Here is a 16491-nt window from a genome sequence, read left to right as displayed (position 1 = left end):
TAACCAATTTCTGTGAACCTCAATTTTGGAATTAACAAAAAGCAATTAGATGACTTTTCAATGCATGAACCATATATATATATATATATATATATATATATATCATGTACACCCTTTTTATTGTTACAACTTGGTGAGTTTTCAATAGATGATGTGGACCTGAATAATGATCAGAAAAAAAACAGATAGTTAGGCATGCAACTAACCATTGTTGTTTAGACTTTAGAGCTTATAATTATGTTTTGATGATACCAAAAAAGGTAGCCTTTTTTATTGTTGCAATGAAGTGGGTTTCTATAGATTTTATGGACAAAAAATAATGATTAACTAATGAGGTATTTAACTAATTACAACCTTTGTTATTTAGACTTTAGGGCTTATAATGATGTGGTTATATGATGGGTTTGTTTCATAAAACGTATAAGCTATCATAAATATTATTGTAGATCGCTTTATCAACGCATCATATACGCTAGTGTATTCGTTCAAAAAATATAAATTCCACCAATGAATTTATTCCGAAAATATGTTAGCGTATGGTAAAATTATTAAATGTAAATTGGTGTAATTTTAAAGATATCACCAAACACCCGACAACATATTTGACGGTTTATAAGTTAACTTATTTTTCCCAATTGGGATTTTTGTTAGCTAGACAAACGTTAAAAATTGGGTTTTGCTCAAATTTGAATACTTGAATCCTCTTACAAGTCACAAGCACTCTTTGGAACAACCTTATTAGTAGTATTATTTTTGTTTTATATATCAAGTCCCACAGGGAAAAATACTCAAACCCCCATGGGTTTTGAACCCAAAATCTCAAGGTCTTGGGGTTAGAAACCTATCATTGGGCAACCCCCTCAATCCCCAACTAATTAATTACCATTATTAATGTTTTAGGGCTTATATATAATGATGCCAGTATCTAATGGTTCATATTAGTACATGAAAAAAAATCTATAACTAAAACTTTATTCTTTTCTAACCATAAAAAGCTAAAACTTTCTTTTTCATTGTGTACCAAAAAGGATGAGGCATTTCATGCTCATCGAGATGTTGAGAAGAGGATGACTCATGTGGGTATATATATATGTGGTCCATCTAGATTTTTTTTTCCTATTCCTTAATCCCTAACTTTACTTTTATTTTCCCATTACATAGATTCTACACACAAAAGGGACCTCAAAGGAAGTTCTAGGTAAAGTCTTTTTCCGATACACACATTTTCTCTCACAGTGTCGACATTTTTGTGTATATTTATCACTTCATGTTTTTTTTTTCCAAATGCATTAATTACTTATTGGATTGATTGAAATTAGAAACAAATATTGAAATGTATTTAAATTCCAATACTGTATTTATATTATGATATTATCTACTAGTATTGTAACCCTCGCTACTAAATGTTCAATTTAAGACATAACTATTGTCCAAAGGATAGTCTCATCAAGGCGCATAATTGGATAAACCATTCATCCAGAGTATCTGGTTTATAAATTTTGATCCGGCCGAGGAATTGTGAGAAATTAACGCATAGTTAGAGAAATCCTTTACTCATAATATTTGGTTTATAAATTTTGACCCGGCTAGTGATTTATGAGAAAGTATAAACAAAAACTGCAATTTACAAGTAGATTCGATATGGGTATTAATTTATTTAGAGGATATGATATATATCTTCATTATCCTATAAGCAATTAGTTAAGTTTGAATTGTCATTATTGATGTGTTATGTGTAAAGCTTACGTTTTTGTTTTGTTTTGTTTTTTTTCCCCTATAAGCATGGGTCTTGGTCTTTCTGTTTTTAGCCACAAATTAAACTTCAAGGAAATTCACAAAATGGTGTTTGGTTTCTCTTTGGATTGTGATTGAACTGTGTACATTGTACATATGCATTGAAGTATCAAAGTTTATCCTTATCTTTTCCAAAAGTAATTGCTTGAATATTCCAAGTGTTGGGAGATTCAAATTTGGGTTCTTGCCAACCCAAAGAAGACAAATGATAGTGGTTGGAAATTTGTATAAAATTGATCATGTGATGATTACTATTTGTCTATACCAAAACATGTCATTACACCCATTAATATATGGAGTTAGCAATGGCCACAAGCCACAAGCCACAAGCCACAGTAGAGCTGGCCTTGCCCCACCACACACCCACCACAAGCCACCATTGACTAAACCACACGCCCTGAGCTTGACCCCACGCCCCTTGATTGGCGCGTCATCATCATAAAATCAAAAATCCATAGACTTTACACATTGAATGATTCATTTATATTTGGCAAATCACTCGTGTGTCAGGCAAAAGAGGCCATACATGATACATGTTTTTAAAACAAATTTGTCATTTCAACAGTTGATATATATGGGTATAAATTTGGGGTCGTCAGGCTCGCGCACACAAATATTTTTATTCTAACGATAGAGTAAATTGAGACAAAACTCATCATGTGATTACAAAGATACTATTTTCAGTCAAAATCAAACTCGGGACGTGAAGGGACACTTCTCCTACTCGGCCACTTGTAAGGTTATAATAAGAAAATTTTCTGGCTGTGTTGTTTATTGTAGTGAAGATAATTTGAGACTAAAAGCAAAAAAACATGCACGTTATTGATTTACATGGGGTATTTTAAAATTATTTATTTATATAAGAAAGTTGTCACTAAATTTAAAGTTGCAAACCTTATCTCTTTATGTCTTGTCTTACTTTTCAAATGTATGTGCAACATGCTTATTAGAAAAAAAAAATGTATGTGTAACATAAAGTGTGACCAAAAGAGATTCCTTAGGTAGAGTTTTTAATTTAACCAAAATAAAACCCCTTATAATTTAAAATATCAATATAATATTGAGTCACAATTTATTATTAAAACATTACTTGATGTTACTAATAACAGTGGCGTCACTAGCATTTTTTTTATAGTGATGCCACTGGGAATGACATCACTAATTATAACTTAATGACGTTATTAGCAGTGGCGTTATTAATAAAAACATGTAAATTTAAAACATTAAAGCATATTTCATGACAAATTCATTTTTTGCTAATAGATATGACGACCCAAAAAAGAATAATTAAAGCATCTTTTATGGAATATATTAATTTTAATAATAGACTAGTTTAAGCAAAAAAAAGGGTTTAGGCAAAAATAAATTCTCCAAAAACCGTTGACAATCATATATGAAGCATAATCTTTGGTATTAAAAACAAGGAAAATTTCCCTGAACTCCATTAACAAATATTTATTGATTTTCTTGATTAAATCCATTTTTAGAACTATCAAAGGCATATATTTAAATAATATTTTTTAATTAGGTAACAGTATAAATTTACTTATTGATTTAATCAAATTACCAAACATAATACATAACCAATTTTTATGACTTTAATAGGCTATTCATTGCAGAATTTATGTATTAATTCAAAATAAACGTGCATTAATTAGTGAATAACAAATTGATTTGACCAATGACATGATAATATGCATTTAATCTTAATTATTTGGTCAACTATAAGTAAATTTGATTCCTTCATAATACACACTGCCAATAGCGTGATTAAAAAATGGCTCTAATGACACCATTGATACTGACTTAAAACACCGTCAAATACTATATCGGTAATAAATTGTGAGCCAGTGTTATTGTGGTATTAAAAATATTTATAACGTTATTTTTGGTAAAAAAGTAATAATTTCCTCAGTAGGTGGCATATTAAGAACAAAAATCTCTCTGTTTTTTTTTCAATTACATACTCATAGTCATTGTCATAGATATGATAATTATTACTAATACCAATAAAATACAAATACGGCACAGTATCCACCTAACTATATCCTCTTTAGGCTGCAGATTTATGTAGAAATATTTTATTTAATGTTATTTTTTTAATTTCCAGGAAAAATTAATTAATAAAATTTAAAAGTTCAAAGAAAGGACGAAGAGAGAATGAATGTAGTAATGTTGTCGAGTATATGTCGTTGAAATGATGTCATAGTTGATTTTAAAACGAGATTAAGACGTACAGTTTCTGAGACTCTCTTTGCCCCATCCTTGACTCAAATTCGTATTGAATAATATTCATATATGAAACATATATATTTATTGATGGGGATAGGGATTGACAAGGATTTCAGTGATTCTTTCGATTGGGATTGTTTTTGTTTGGTGGATTTATATATATGTGTGTGTGTGTGCAGTGTCTATATTTGAAGAATCTTTAAGAGGCAATGTGTAAAGGCATAAAGCCACTACTTTCGTCTCCACTCTTGAATAACCCGCACGTGATTTCTGCACGCTTTTACAGGTTTTCTTCCAAACTCTTGAAAACCAACCAAGATTTTATAATTTTTGTTCTAATAATGAAGATTTTTAGTTCTTTCCAGTTTCAGTTGTGTTGTTCCCGTGACTTTTATGGCCTTTATCTGAACTGGGTTCTGGTTGTTTCTGTCTTTTATATCAGTACATTGATGGTATTGTTGCAGGTTCTCTCACTCTCTCTGTTCGTTGATTGGTGGTGGGCGATTCATCTATCTGTTCTTAGCACTGTTTGATTGGCTTTGAACTGTTGAGTTTGAGGGTTTAGACTTTAGAGGGAGCTTGGTATGGATATCTCCAATGGAGTCTCCATTGACATTATCAATTTAGCATTTGGTTTCCTGTTCTTGGCCTGGGTTTTGATTGAAGTTTTTAGGTCAAGGAGAGACAGAGGAGAAAACCAGTTGAATGGAACCTCGAGAGAAATGTCAGTTTTTACCAAAATTACTCCTCTTTCTAACCTTATTCTCTCCATTTTGTACATGGGTTTTGGACTTTATGAGTATTGGGATGTTAGAATCATAAGTTGGAAATCTCTTTCCTTGGCCATCACTTGGATTCTAGCTGCTGGAGTTGCATTCTGTTCACAAAGGAGAAGTCTAAGAGAAGGGAGGGGGTGGCCTGTGGTGATTGTTCTTTGGTGGTTGTTTTCTTTCATTTTTGAGACACTTTCGGTCTCTTTTTACATCATCACTTATTTTAGATTCACAGAGTGGCCTAATCCCTTGCCAAAGCCTAGCATACCTGATTTTGTTTCCTTACTTTTGTTGATCTTGCTGTGTTTTAATGCCGCGACGACAATTTGTTGTTGCATTAAACTAAATGATCTTGAGCACCCTTTACTTCAAAAAGAGAGCGGAAAATATGTCGAAAAGGGTGATAGTTTCACTAAGGCTGGTCTTTGGAGCAAACTTAGCTTTAGATGGCTAAACCCTCTTTTTGATAGCGGGAGAACCCAAAAACTCGAATTAGTTAATGTCCCGCTAGTTCCTCAATCTGAAGCAGCAGAACATGCTTCCTTACTCTTGGAAGAATCCCTTCGAAAACGGAAAATTGAAGCTTCCTCGTTGTCAAAAGCCATAGCATCTGCTATATGGAAATCTCTGGCAGTGAACGCAATATTTGCTGGTATGCATCATTTTCTTGTGCTTTCCTTTTAGTTTTTAACAAGCTGAGTAATTTTATTCTATTTTTTTTTTCCATTTGATTCCATGTAGGAGTCAATACCATTTCATCTTATGTAGGACCTGTATTAATCACAAAATTTGTGAACTTTTTATCGAGCGAGCATGAAGACTCAACCAACTACTATGGCCTTATTCTTGCATTTGTCTTCTTACTATCAAAGACAGTGGAGTCTCTAACGCAACGACAATGGTACTTTGGTGCTCATCGAATTGGTGTTCGAGTAAGGGCTGCTCTCATGGTATTAGTCTTCAAGAAGTCATTGTCAACCAAGTTTGCTAGTACTAGCAATGGAAAAATTACAAATTTGATCAATGTGGATGTTGAGAGAATTGGGGACTTCTTCTCTTATATTCATGGAGTATGGTTGCTGCCAGTTCAGATATTCTTGGCTCTTGTAATATTGTATTGGAACTTAGGTTTGCTACCTGCTGTTGCTGCACTCTCTTCCACAATTTTGGTCATGGTGAGCAACACACCATTGGCTAGAATGCAAGAGAAGTTTCATTTGAAGATCATGGAAGCTAAAGACTCGAGAGTTAAAGCAACTTCTGAGACTCTTAAAAGCATGAGAGTTCTTAAACTTCACTCATGGGAATCTACATTCTCGGACAAGATTTTCCAACTTAGAGGAACAGAGAGCAACTGGTTGAAGAAATACCTCTATACATGCTCAGCAGTGGCCTTCCTTTTTTGGGCATCACCGACTTTAGTTTCGGTAATTACTTTTGGTGTTTGTATATTGTTAGAAACACCATTGTCACCGAGCACAGTGCTCTCAGCTCTAGCCACTTTCCGAATTTTACAAGAACCCATTTACAACCTGCCAGAGCTCATTTCTATGATTGCTCAAACAAAAGTCTCAATTGATCGAATTGAAGAGTTTATCACAGAAGACGATCAAAAGTGGCTTACACCTCATCAAACCTCAAGAGCATCCAACATTGCCATTGAGATCGAGAAGGGAGAATATGCTTGGGATGCAAGTGATCCAGCTTTGAGAAAACCTACAATAAAAATCACAGGGAGGATGAAAATATTGAAAGGAGACAAGGTTGCAATTTGTGGGACAGTGGGATCGGGCAAATCAAGCCTACTTTGCAGCATTTTAGGTGAAATTCCCTGTATATCTGGAGCAGGAATTAAGGTTCATGGAAAAAAGGCTTACGTTGCCCAAAGTCCTTGGATTCAAACTGGTACTATCAGGGAGAACATACTGTTTGGGAAGCATATGAAAAAGGCTTTTTACGAAGATGTGGTGGAAGGATGTGCTCTAAATCAGGATATCCATCTGTGGGCTGATGGTGATTTGAGTCTAGTGGGAGAGAGGGGGATGAACTTAAGTGGAGGACAAAAGCAGAGAGTTCAATTGGCAAGGGCTGTATATAGTGACTCAGACGTTTATATACTCGATGATCCCTTCAGCGCTGTTGATGCTCATACTGGAACACATTTATTTAAGGTGAGAACATCTGGTATTTATTTAAACTTCATTTGATTCATGTGCCATTTATTATGCGTTTGTGTTCAAAGATGATCTGTTGCTTAAAAAACTGAATGTTATTTTGCAGAAATGTATGATGCAACTTCTGTCTAGAAAGACTGTCGTGTACGCTACCCATCAGCTGGAGTTTTTAGATGCTGCAGACCTTGTTCTGGTGGGTAGGCAGTCACTTCGATTTTTTCATATTGTAAAACCTTGAAGACCTTTTTCCTGATGCCTTTTTTAACTTGTTTTCAACTATATCCTGTGTAGGTCATGAAAGATGGCATGATTGTCCAGTCTGGAAAGTATGCAGACCTGATTGCAGACTCTAAAGGTGAGCTTGTTCGACAAATGACTGCCCATAGAAACTCATTGAAACAAGTGAACCAAGCACATGTAGTCATTACATCAACCAGTGAACCATGTCAGGTTAATGAAAATGAAGTGATGGAAGAAAATATTGGAGAGTCGGTCGATAATTGCAATCCTTGCGGGATTTCAGGAAGAACTCAAGAAGAGGCATCAGAAACAGGCAGAGTAAAATGGAGTATTTACTCGACATTTGTCACTTCTGCTTATAAAGGAGCTCTTGTCCCGGTTATCCTCATCTGTCAGGTCCTCTTTCAGGGACTGCAAATGGGCAGCAACTACTGGATTGCTTGGGCAACAGAGGAAGAACGAATGGTCAGTAGAGAGAAGTTGATTGGTGTTTTCATTTTGTTGTCCGGAGGAAGCTCTATCTTTATATTGGGAAGGGCAGTTTTTCTGGCAACAATTGCAGTTGAAACTGCACAGAATATGTTTCGTGGCATGACTGAATCAATTTTCCGGGCACCCATTTCATTTTTCGACGCAACTCCTACTAGTAGAATCCTCAATAGGGTCAGTTTTTGTTTTACAATGATTATATTTTTCCACATTGCTTGCCTTCTCTAGTGTTTGTTTATATAATCCTGAAGTTGATCTTGTCGTTGTTTCTTGTCTCCTTGTACAGTCTTCTGCAGATCAAAGCATAGTAGATACAGACATTCCTTACAGATTAGCTGGATTGGTATTTGCATTAATTCAGCTTTTTAGCGTCATCATCCTTATGTCTCAGATTGCTTGGCATGTCTTCCTTCTCTTCCTAGCAATCCTCGGTATATCTGCATGGTATCAAGTAAGAATAGAATTTATTTTGAATTGATGTCCTCTTTCTTCTTTCATTTTTGGGCTGTTGCTTTTACCTAACTGAACTATACATGCAAAATGAGGAAATAAACAAGGCATGAATTGCATTTGCTGACAGATGATCAAACCAAAATGATATCATGTATGCTAGATCTTCTACATCTGTTGATGATTTTTATTAATATTACTTATAGTCAATTATTTCTTTTGCTTGATAAAAAATTCCTACAGGCGTATTACATCACCACGGCTAGGGAATTGGCGAGGATGGTTGGAATCAGAAAAGCTCCAATCTTGCATCACTTTTCAGAATCCATTGCTGGGGCAACAACGATTCGTTGTTTCAATCAAGAAGACCGCTTTTTGGTGAAGATTTTTAGCTTGATTGACGATTATTCTCGCGTTGTCTTCCACAATTCGGGGACAATGGAATGGCTGTGTGTTCGGATCAACTTTCTGTTTAACCTTGTCGTCTTTATTGTTCTGATCATCTTGGTGAGCCTGCCTAAATCTGCCATTGATCCCAGTAAGCTCCCCTTTGTCTCTCACTTTTACTGATTCAGAAGTATATTTCTTTCTCCACTCCTAGTTTCTGTACACTTTTGTGTCATGGAGGCTACTTGACATAACTCCATACTTTTGTTGATGTGTGCTCTCAGGTTTGGCAGGGCTTGCTGCGACCTACGGTTTGAACCTAAATGTTCTTCAAGCTTGGGTCATATGGAACCTATGCAATGTTGAGAACAAAATGATTTCAGTAGAGAGAATTCTCCAATTCACAAACATACCTAGTGAAGCTCCCCTCGTGATCGCCAATTGTAGACCGAATCCTGAATGGCCAATGGAAGGAAAAATCGAGCTCAGGGAGCTCCATGTCCAATATAGTCCTACTCTTCCAATGGTCCTCAGAGGAATATCTTGCATCTTCCCGGGAAAAAAGAAAATAGGAGTTGTTGGCAGAACAGGAAGCGGGAAATCGACTCTAATTCAAGCTCTCTTTAGGGTGGTAGAGCCCTCACGAGGTCAAATTGTTATCGATGGACTCGATATTTCTAAAATAGGCCTTCAGGATTTAAGGTCAGCACTAGGTATTATCCCACAAGATCCTACATTATTTCAAGGAACCATGAGACACAATCTTGACCCTTTGCAACAGCACTCAGATCAAGAAATTTGGGAGGTTCTCAACAAGTGCCGTCTAGCGGAGATAGTAAGGAAGGACGCAAGGCTTCTTGATGCACCAGGTAAATTGTGAAAAAAAGTGTTTTTCCCCTCAGAGAGTGTCGTCTATTTGATGTGAGTTAATATATAGTTGATATTTTGAGATTATTTGGCAGTTGAAGAAGATGGAGAAAACTGGAGCATCGGACAGAGGCAGCTTGTCTGCTTAGCCAGAATGCTACTGAAGCCAAGAAGAATATTGGTCTTAGATGAGGCGACTGCGTCGATCGATACTGCAACTGACAATGTGATTCAACAGGCAATAAGAAAACAAACGAGTAGATGCACGGTCATAACTGTGGCACACCGAATACCCACTGTTATTGACAACGACTTAGTTCTGGTTCTCGATGAAGGTAACCCGAATGTATCCAGATTAAAATTTAAACTTCTTCTCTGCTCTTTCTAATTAGATTAGCCCCAAAAACATGAATGCAGTCACTTCTAGTCGACTTTTCTTACGTTTTAACAAATTGTTGCAGGCAAAGTTGTAGAGTACAATTCCCCATTGCAGTTGCTTGATGATAGTTCTTCTTCATTCTCAAAGTTGGTGGCTGAATTCTTGAGGAGGTCGGATAATCGTGACGATTAGTTAGTAGTGAGTCCGCCAGCATACAGCTCGGTCGCATCTACATACAGAAGCTCCACAAAGATCATAAGAAGCATCATCATCGGATGCATCTGACTTGCCCTTGTGAATAGTTGAATGTTTGCAATACAAGTTACAAGTAATTTGAATGGTAGTTATAATATAACCCACGAAGTTCCTGCAAGAAATGAAACTGAAGCTTTAAAGGCCAAGTCAACAGATCTCCAGAGCCTTATTGTCTTTGAAGGTGTGGTTCCTCATACATGCACTCAGCCTGACTATATTGTGTTTTAGTTCGCACTTTATAATTTTATGACCCTATTTGGGATCGAACAACCCTTTTAACCGAGGTGGTTAATGTATATATTTGAATTGAGTGTTACTCAAATTCGAACCCCCACTCCTTTTTACCTACCAAAAACAATAATTTAAGATTCTTTTTACCAAAAAAATACAGAGAACATTCTAGTGAAATGCAAATACAGAGAACAGAAAACAATAGGGATTAATAATTTCGGAAAAATTAAGAGAAATTAAAAAAAAAAAAAAACATTGCTAGTGAAATGAAAAATTGAAAACTTTCTCAATCAGGATTATTATACGATTATTACGTCATAATTTGACATCTTCACAGGCCAAGAGAACATTCTAGAAATGATGATCTCACCTATGCCTGAGGCTGACGTGAGCTCGGGCTTACATCCTCTGCCAATTTCCGCCCGTTGATTAACGTTCATCTTACCCACCGGGCCCACCGGATCACGCACAACCATAAAACGACGAAAATTCCACGTTGATTCTCACGCCATTGTAGATTGATCAACGGCTCAAAGGCAAGCTAAACTTTTATTTTCACCCCCATAATTATTTATTTATTTATTTATAAAAATAGAACAAAGCCTCGTTCTTCGTAATTACCTTCTCACTCTACTTAACGCCTGCCTCTCTCGTCTGCTTCTGATTCGTTCTTCTTGCATCGGTTGATTCGCTTCTTCTCCAATGGGTAAATAATCTCTCACCTTGTTCGATTCTTCGTTTCTTTCTTGTTTCAGAACTGGTTTTGACTTGGCTAATCTTGCTGGTTTGAATGTGATTTGGTTTGGTGCAGCATCGGACAAGAAAATTAACATCGGGATCAATGGTAATGGACTGATTTGTGTTTGGATTTTTTTTCCTTCGTAATTTTGTGTTTCGGACATGGATTTCATGATTTGGTTGGGAAATTGTTAGGTTTCGGAAGGATTGGCCGTTTGGTTGCGAGAGTTGCTCTACAGAGGGACGATGTCGAGCTTGTTGCTGTTAACGATCCGTTTATTTCCACTGACTACATGGTTACTATTATCATAGTTTTGATTCGATTGGTGCTTTTTTGTTATATTTTTTCCGGACTAACCGATGTTTCTGTTTGGATCTGGGAACAGACATACATGTTCAAATACGACAGTGTTCATGGTTTGTGGAACAAGCATGAGTTGAAGGTCAAGGACGAGAAGACACTTCTTTTCGGTGATAAACCAGTCACTGTTTTCGGAATCAGGTACAATTAATTACCATAGTTTTCTTTTTATTTGTTCTCATCTCATGTGTTTTTTTGTTTGTGTTGGAGATTTAAGTAGATATGGGATTTGTGAGTTTTTGTTGGTGATTTTAAAGGAACCCAGAGGATATCCCATGGGGCCAGACCGGTGCTGATTTTGTTGTCGAGTCAACTGGAGTTTTCACCGATAAGGACAAGGCCGCTGCCCATTTGAAGGTTCTAGTTCCATCTCCTAATTCTTTTGTTTCCTTTATTTGTAATAATCTAGGTTGTATTTGTTTACTTTTTTTTTTCCGAGATAGTTTCTACATTTCATCTTGTGTTTTGGCCGCGGCTACTTTTATAATGCATGTTCATTTGAACCCTCATAGTACTTCACCAATAACCCATGGCTCTGCCGTGGTAATTTTGCTTAGCTTTTTACTGTAATTATCTTTATGGATTCTGGAAGACAATTGTATGGGAATTTGTGTTACTGTAGCTATGGATCAGTATCAGAGTATAGCTTATTTGGTATGATTATGTTTCTCAGGGTGGTGCAAAGAAGGTGGTCATTTCTGCTCCAAGCAAGGATGCACCAATGTTTGTGGTGGGTGTGAACGAGAAGGAATACAAACCCGAGCTTGATATTGTTTCCAATGCTAGCTGCACCACCAACTGTCTTGCTCCCCTGGCCAAGGTAGATTGAATAATTTTTGTATTTTAACATATCTAAATCTACTTACAGTTGGAATATTAGTTGGTTGTACTGTATTTCATTATTATATTGTTGATTTTCTACAGGTTATCAATGACAAGTTTGGAATTGTTGAGGGTCTCATGACAACTGTGCACTCCATGACTGGTGAGCACTACTGACATTTTTCACCCTGTTTACTTGATTTTCACTTAAATGGTCTTATGAACTGGAATTACAATTAGTTATTGTTGTATAATGTCCCAGCCACTCAAAAAACTGTTGATGGTCCATCAATGAAGGACTGGAGAGGTGGAAGAGCTGCTTCCTTCAATATCATTCCCAGCAGCACTGGTGCTGCCAAGGTATACTCGCTGACTATTGTCTTATATGGTATCCAATAATTACTAGTTGTGCATATTGGCCTGGCTGTTTGGCTTTTGAGATACCGTACTGACTGTGTGTAGTCCTATTTTCGTAACAAAATAGGCCGTGGGAAAAGTTCTGCCAGAACTTAATGGCAAATTGACTGGTATGGCTTTCCGTGTTCCAACTGTGGATGTTTCAGTGGTTGACCTCACTGTAAGGCTTCAGAAGGAGGCTACCTATGAGGATATCAAAGCTGCCATTAAGTATGTGCTCTTAATGCATAATTTGTTTTGCTCTTAAATAACTCTTTAATATCATCACTTCGAACATTTGTTTGGAAATTTACCACTGTTTCCCCTGTATGTAGGGCGGAATCCGAAGGCAATCTTAAGGGTATCTTGGGTTATACTGAAGATGATGTAGTGTCCTCTGACTTCATTGGTGACAGCAGGTAAGGGATATACTTCTTTTTTCACTTGGCTTTGCCCTTGCTTTTTTCACATGGCTTTTGCCTTGTTAGTTATTTATTTGAAGTTAGAGGGTATATTGCCATTGCTATATAATTTTAGGTCGTGTTAGGAAGATCCAAGAAGGTGATTTCGTACCCTCATTAGTACTTTGTTTTTTAAAAAACCATTAATACCCTAAGGTTGTTAAAGGGACGTCCATCACCCCCCCCCCCCCAAACACCCCTTTAAAAAAAATCTTGTAATCAGGAAATTCCCTGTCTTAGTGTTGAGTTAGGGAGCTCAAGCTTCTTGGTTTTGGTGTGCAGGTCTAGCATATTTGATGCTAAGGCTGGCATTGCTTTGAGCAAGAACTTTGTTAAACTTGTCTCATGGTACGACAACGAGTGGGGCTACAGGTAATCTTTGTTCTACTATTTTGGTTTCGTGGATTTGTACTTGTCAACTTATAGAATACTTTCTTTCTTCACGGGTGCTGCTCTATTTATATCCCTTCCTACATTGTGTACTTTGCAGTACACGTGTGATTGACTTGATCTCTCACATGGCCAAGACCCTGGCTTGAAGACGTCACCAATGAATGATATGATCTCATTCAAGCTTGTTTTAATTTTGTTGGGGGTTTTAGGATGAGATGTTCCATCTGCAGGAGATTGAATAAAGACTGTGGTGCGTCTCTATCCTTTTTGTATGTTTCCGGTATTTTGCATCTTTTTGGAATTTCGGCTGTAAAATTCACTGGGAATCCCAGTTTCTGGAGTAGTTTGAAATGCAAATTGGAACAATGTTTTTTTCACTTATGGCTGTGGTCTGTTGCGTTAACTCTCCCTTGGTTCATTTTTATGTTCTTGCATTTTGTGCTATTTCTTTTTCCTTGCGGATAGACTTTGAATCCAATCCTGCTCCAACACAGGGATGAAGTTGAGCGAATCTGTTGCTTTATGAGGTATGGAGCCTGTTCGGGATTGAGATTCATTGGGATTTTGAATGATTTCGGAATTTATCAATTAAGTAGGACTAATTCTAAAATAGGAGATGGTAACAAAAAGTAATATTTTAAAATATTTTGATTTGATTTTTCAAAATGTGGGGATTAAATTTTTAATATTTTGGTTTGATTTTTCGAGATTATGAAAAAAAATTTGGAGTTAATATGATTAAAAATGTGTAAATGAGTGCATTCGGGGTTTTATGATTCGTGATTATAAAATGAATAGTGATGATCTATTATGTCATGATGGTTGTGGTATGGATTAGGAGCGAGTGATGTTTTCAAGGACGTGTCCAGCCATCCTCGTCTCATCAGACCTTCTGCATCATTACCTCCTCAAAGACGCACGTCCTCAACTGATCCCACATACAATACATCCCATCCGGGTCTCGACTCTTATATCAAACTGATGCAGACCCCAAGTTTTGGACCTTTGATGAATACCCATCCCGGCTCATAAGGCTCAAGGTAGAACTACAACCCAGAAAATCGGCTTATCAGGTGAGGGTGCCTTGGATCTTTATAAACTAGAGTTGGTAGCCTTATTTTTTCGATATGGGATACTCATCCAACCACCCCCTAAGACAGTCGACGTCCACGGCGGCTACGCTCGCCTTTCAGACGGCAGCCCTTTCCCGGACGGCAGCCCTCTAATGATGAATACCCACCCCTGCCCATAAGGCCCAAGGTAGAACTACAACCCAGAAAATCGACTTATCAGGTGAGGGTGTCTTGGATCCTTATAAACTAGAGTTGGTAGCCATATTTTTTCGATGTGGGATACTCATCAAACCACCCCCTTGGACAGTCGACGTCCACTGCTGCTACGCTCGCCCTTCAGACGGCAGCCCTCTCCGCAAACGCGACTCTCTCAATGAAAGCACCAATGATGAATACCCACCCCGACCCATAAGGCCCAAGGTAGAACTATAACCCAGAAAACCGGTTTACCAGGTGAGGGTGCATTGGATCCTTATAAACTAGAGTTGATCGCCCTATTTTTTCGATGTGAGATACTCATCAACCTTCCAATGCACGAGGGTCTGCTTCTCCTTTGCTTGCCTCAGGACTTCTGTTCACTGATAGATGTCCACTGATAAAGCCCCGCCATTTCCTGTCTACCGAACACAAAACAAATGCAAAGCACATAGTAGTACCAGATTAAACGCAATTAATCTACCTGTGTACATATAGATTATAGTTAATCCACTTTCAGCACTACTATTACCAAGTAGCAAAGAACCTCATTGCTATAATGTCAGAAACCCAGTCTGAAAAACCCACCCGTTATACAGTCCTTGTGTGGATTCAGAAACATGTGAAGTTTTCTGTTCTGTAAAATACTTGACTGATTACTTCATTAAAACTGACTAAAGGGGAGCCTCCACTAAGCTAGCAATCCGTACTTCGAACTGTATTCCCCAAGTTAGGACTGTCTCAACCACTTGGCAAGGCAGGTTGCATTGCTTGGCTCGGCTCGGCTCACATGACCAGACCTGCACTGGAGCTCCTCGATCTGCACTGGAGTTCAATGCTAGGCCAGACCTGATCCGATCGGATTCCAGTAGACACAGGAGACCACTGACCTAACTGGACGATATTATTATTTCTCAATGCAACCAATTCTTGCTAATTAAACACCATATTATATATAATAGTTTAGTTTAATTTAATTTAATCAAAGAAAAAATGAATAACCAATTGGTGAAAGCCTGCCAAGTTGACTAAATGCCTGCCCTTGTTAATTATTATTATCATTTTTTTTTAAATTTTTGAAGCGACCTTTTATTTAATTATTATTAAATAAAAACTTTCAATACAAAATATCTCTATAGATATGATTTGAAACCAAGCATATTAGGTGTGGAAAAGAGTTGTTGTAGTTATCATGATGATTGAACCTTTTAAGTTTATCCTATTACCAACCAATTAAAACGACATCATTCCATGCATGGAACACAACTAATCGTAACCTTCTTGTTGCATTGGCTTTTCATGCTCATCACATTCCAACTATATATTTTTTTGGATTAATTGATTAGATGAGTACTAATCACAATTTCATTATAAGGTAAGGTTACAGGAAAGCATGGTTTTAAATTTTTCAGGAAAAAAATTAAATATAAATTTGGTGAGCAAATTGAAGAAATGTGAGTGGTTATGGGAAAAAGACATAACAATTCTACACCATCGGATAAATTCAAAACCTTTGATATTTCGATTACGATAAATTTAATATTTGTTTTGAACAAAAATATCGTTGGATTCATTAGAACAAATATTATAAATTTATGATATTTAAAAAAAATTTGAATCCCGAAACGACTACAACGGATCCCGGACATCCAAGGAAGCAATTAATATAGAAATTAAATGTTATCCTATTTTATAATATCCAATGCCGAGGAAATAAATAATTATTATGATAAAAATGACCCCTAACTAGGAATAAAATCATCCTAATAAGTTTTCATTTA

At 36.7% G+C, this 16491-nt stretch overlaps 2 protein-coding genes and 1 long non-coding RNA gene across 7 annotated transcripts; 2 read left to right on the top strand and 1 right to left on the bottom strand.

Moving 5' to 3' along the window:
• The first annotated feature begins 4114 nt into the window (after window positions 1-4114).
• Window positions 4115-11090, top strand: LOC119991748 (putative ABC transporter C family member 15). Of its 4 annotated transcripts, none has more exons than XR_005466254.1 (11): window positions 4115-4312; window positions 4491-5451; window positions 5541-6970; window positions 7080-7166; window positions 7265-7876; window positions 7989-8153; window positions 8396-8690; window positions 8824-9408; window positions 9502-9741; window positions 9868-10221; window positions 11027-11090. XR_005466254.1 is itself a non-coding variant. In XM_038838189.1 (10 exons), exons 2-10 carry the CDS (start codon window positions 4611-4613, stop codon window positions 9975-9977), a joined length of 4338 nt encoding a protein of 1445 aa, XP_038694117.1. In that variant the 5' UTR covers window positions 4115-4312; window positions 4491-4610; the 3' UTR covers window positions 9978-10366. The 4 variants fall into 4 exon arrangements, 2 of the variants coding, with proteins under 2 accessions (XP_038694117.1, XP_038694115.1); XR_005466253.1 differs by lacking the exon at window positions 11027-11090 and adding an exon at window positions 10609-10739; XM_038838189.1 differs by lacking the exon at window positions 11027-11090 and having other exon boundaries at window positions 5568-6970; window positions 9868-10366.
• Window positions 10847-13823, top strand: LOC119991749 (glyceraldehyde-3-phosphate dehydrogenase, cytosolic). Of its 2 annotated transcripts, XM_038838191.1 has the most exons (12): window positions 10847-10977; window positions 11083-11115; window positions 11205-11305; window positions 11396-11511; window positions 11628-11727; window positions 12044-12190; window positions 12295-12355; window positions 12455-12552; window positions 12677-12819; window positions 12924-13007; window positions 13332-13421; window positions 13540-13823. In XM_038838191.1, the coding sequence occupies exons 1-12, from the start codon at window positions 10974-10976 to the stop codon at window positions 13586-13588; spliced, it is 1026 nt and encodes a 341-aa protein (XP_038694119.1). In that variant the 5' UTR covers window positions 10847-10973; the 3' UTR covers window positions 13589-13823. The 2 variants fall into 2 exon arrangements, with proteins under 2 accessions (XP_038694119.1, XP_038694118.1); XM_038838190.1 differs by having other exon boundaries at window positions 11205-11511.
• Window positions 13555-15933, bottom strand: LOC119991750. Its single transcript, XR_005466255.1, has 2 exons — window positions 15040-15933; window positions 13555-14445 (listed from the first exon to the last, which is right to left on the bottom strand). It is a non-coding gene; the product is annotated as an uncharacterized LOC119991750 (long non-coding RNA).
• Between the last annotated feature and the right edge of the window lie 558 nt (window positions 15934-16491).

This window comes from Tripterygium wilfordii, chromosome 22 (genome assembly GCF_013401445.1).
Source record: "Tripterygium wilfordii isolate XIE 37 chromosome 22, ASM1340144v1, whole genome shotgun sequence".
NCBI classification, from domain to species: Eukaryota; Viridiplantae; Streptophyta; class Magnoliopsida; order Celastrales; family Celastraceae; genus Tripterygium; species Tripterygium wilfordii.
Note: the sequence above shows the minus strand (reverse complement) of the source record. Positions and strands in the feature narration are given on the sequence as shown.

Coding starts and splice junctions, on each gene's coding strand:
- LOC119991748 (XM_038838187.1), top strand. CDS start 4,611: ATGGATATCTCCAATGGAGTCTCCATTGACATTATCAATTTAGCATTT. Junction 5,452..5,540: donor AGTGAACGCAATATTTGCTG/GTATGCATCATT, acceptor GATTCCATGTAG/GAGTCAATACCATTTCATCT. Junction 9,742..9,867: donor AGTTCTGGTTCTCGATGAAG/GTAACCCGAATG, acceptor AAATTGTTGCAG/GCAAAGTTGTAGAGTACAAT.
- LOC119991749 (XM_038838190.1), top strand. Junction 12,553..12,676: donor GCAGCACTGGTGCTGCCAAG/GTATACTCGCTG, acceptor GTAACAAAATAG/GCCGTGGGAAAAGTTCTGCC. Junction 13,008..13,331: donor GACTTCATTGGTGACAGCAG/GTAAGGGATATA, acceptor TTTGGTGTGCAG/GTCTAGCATATTTGATGCTA.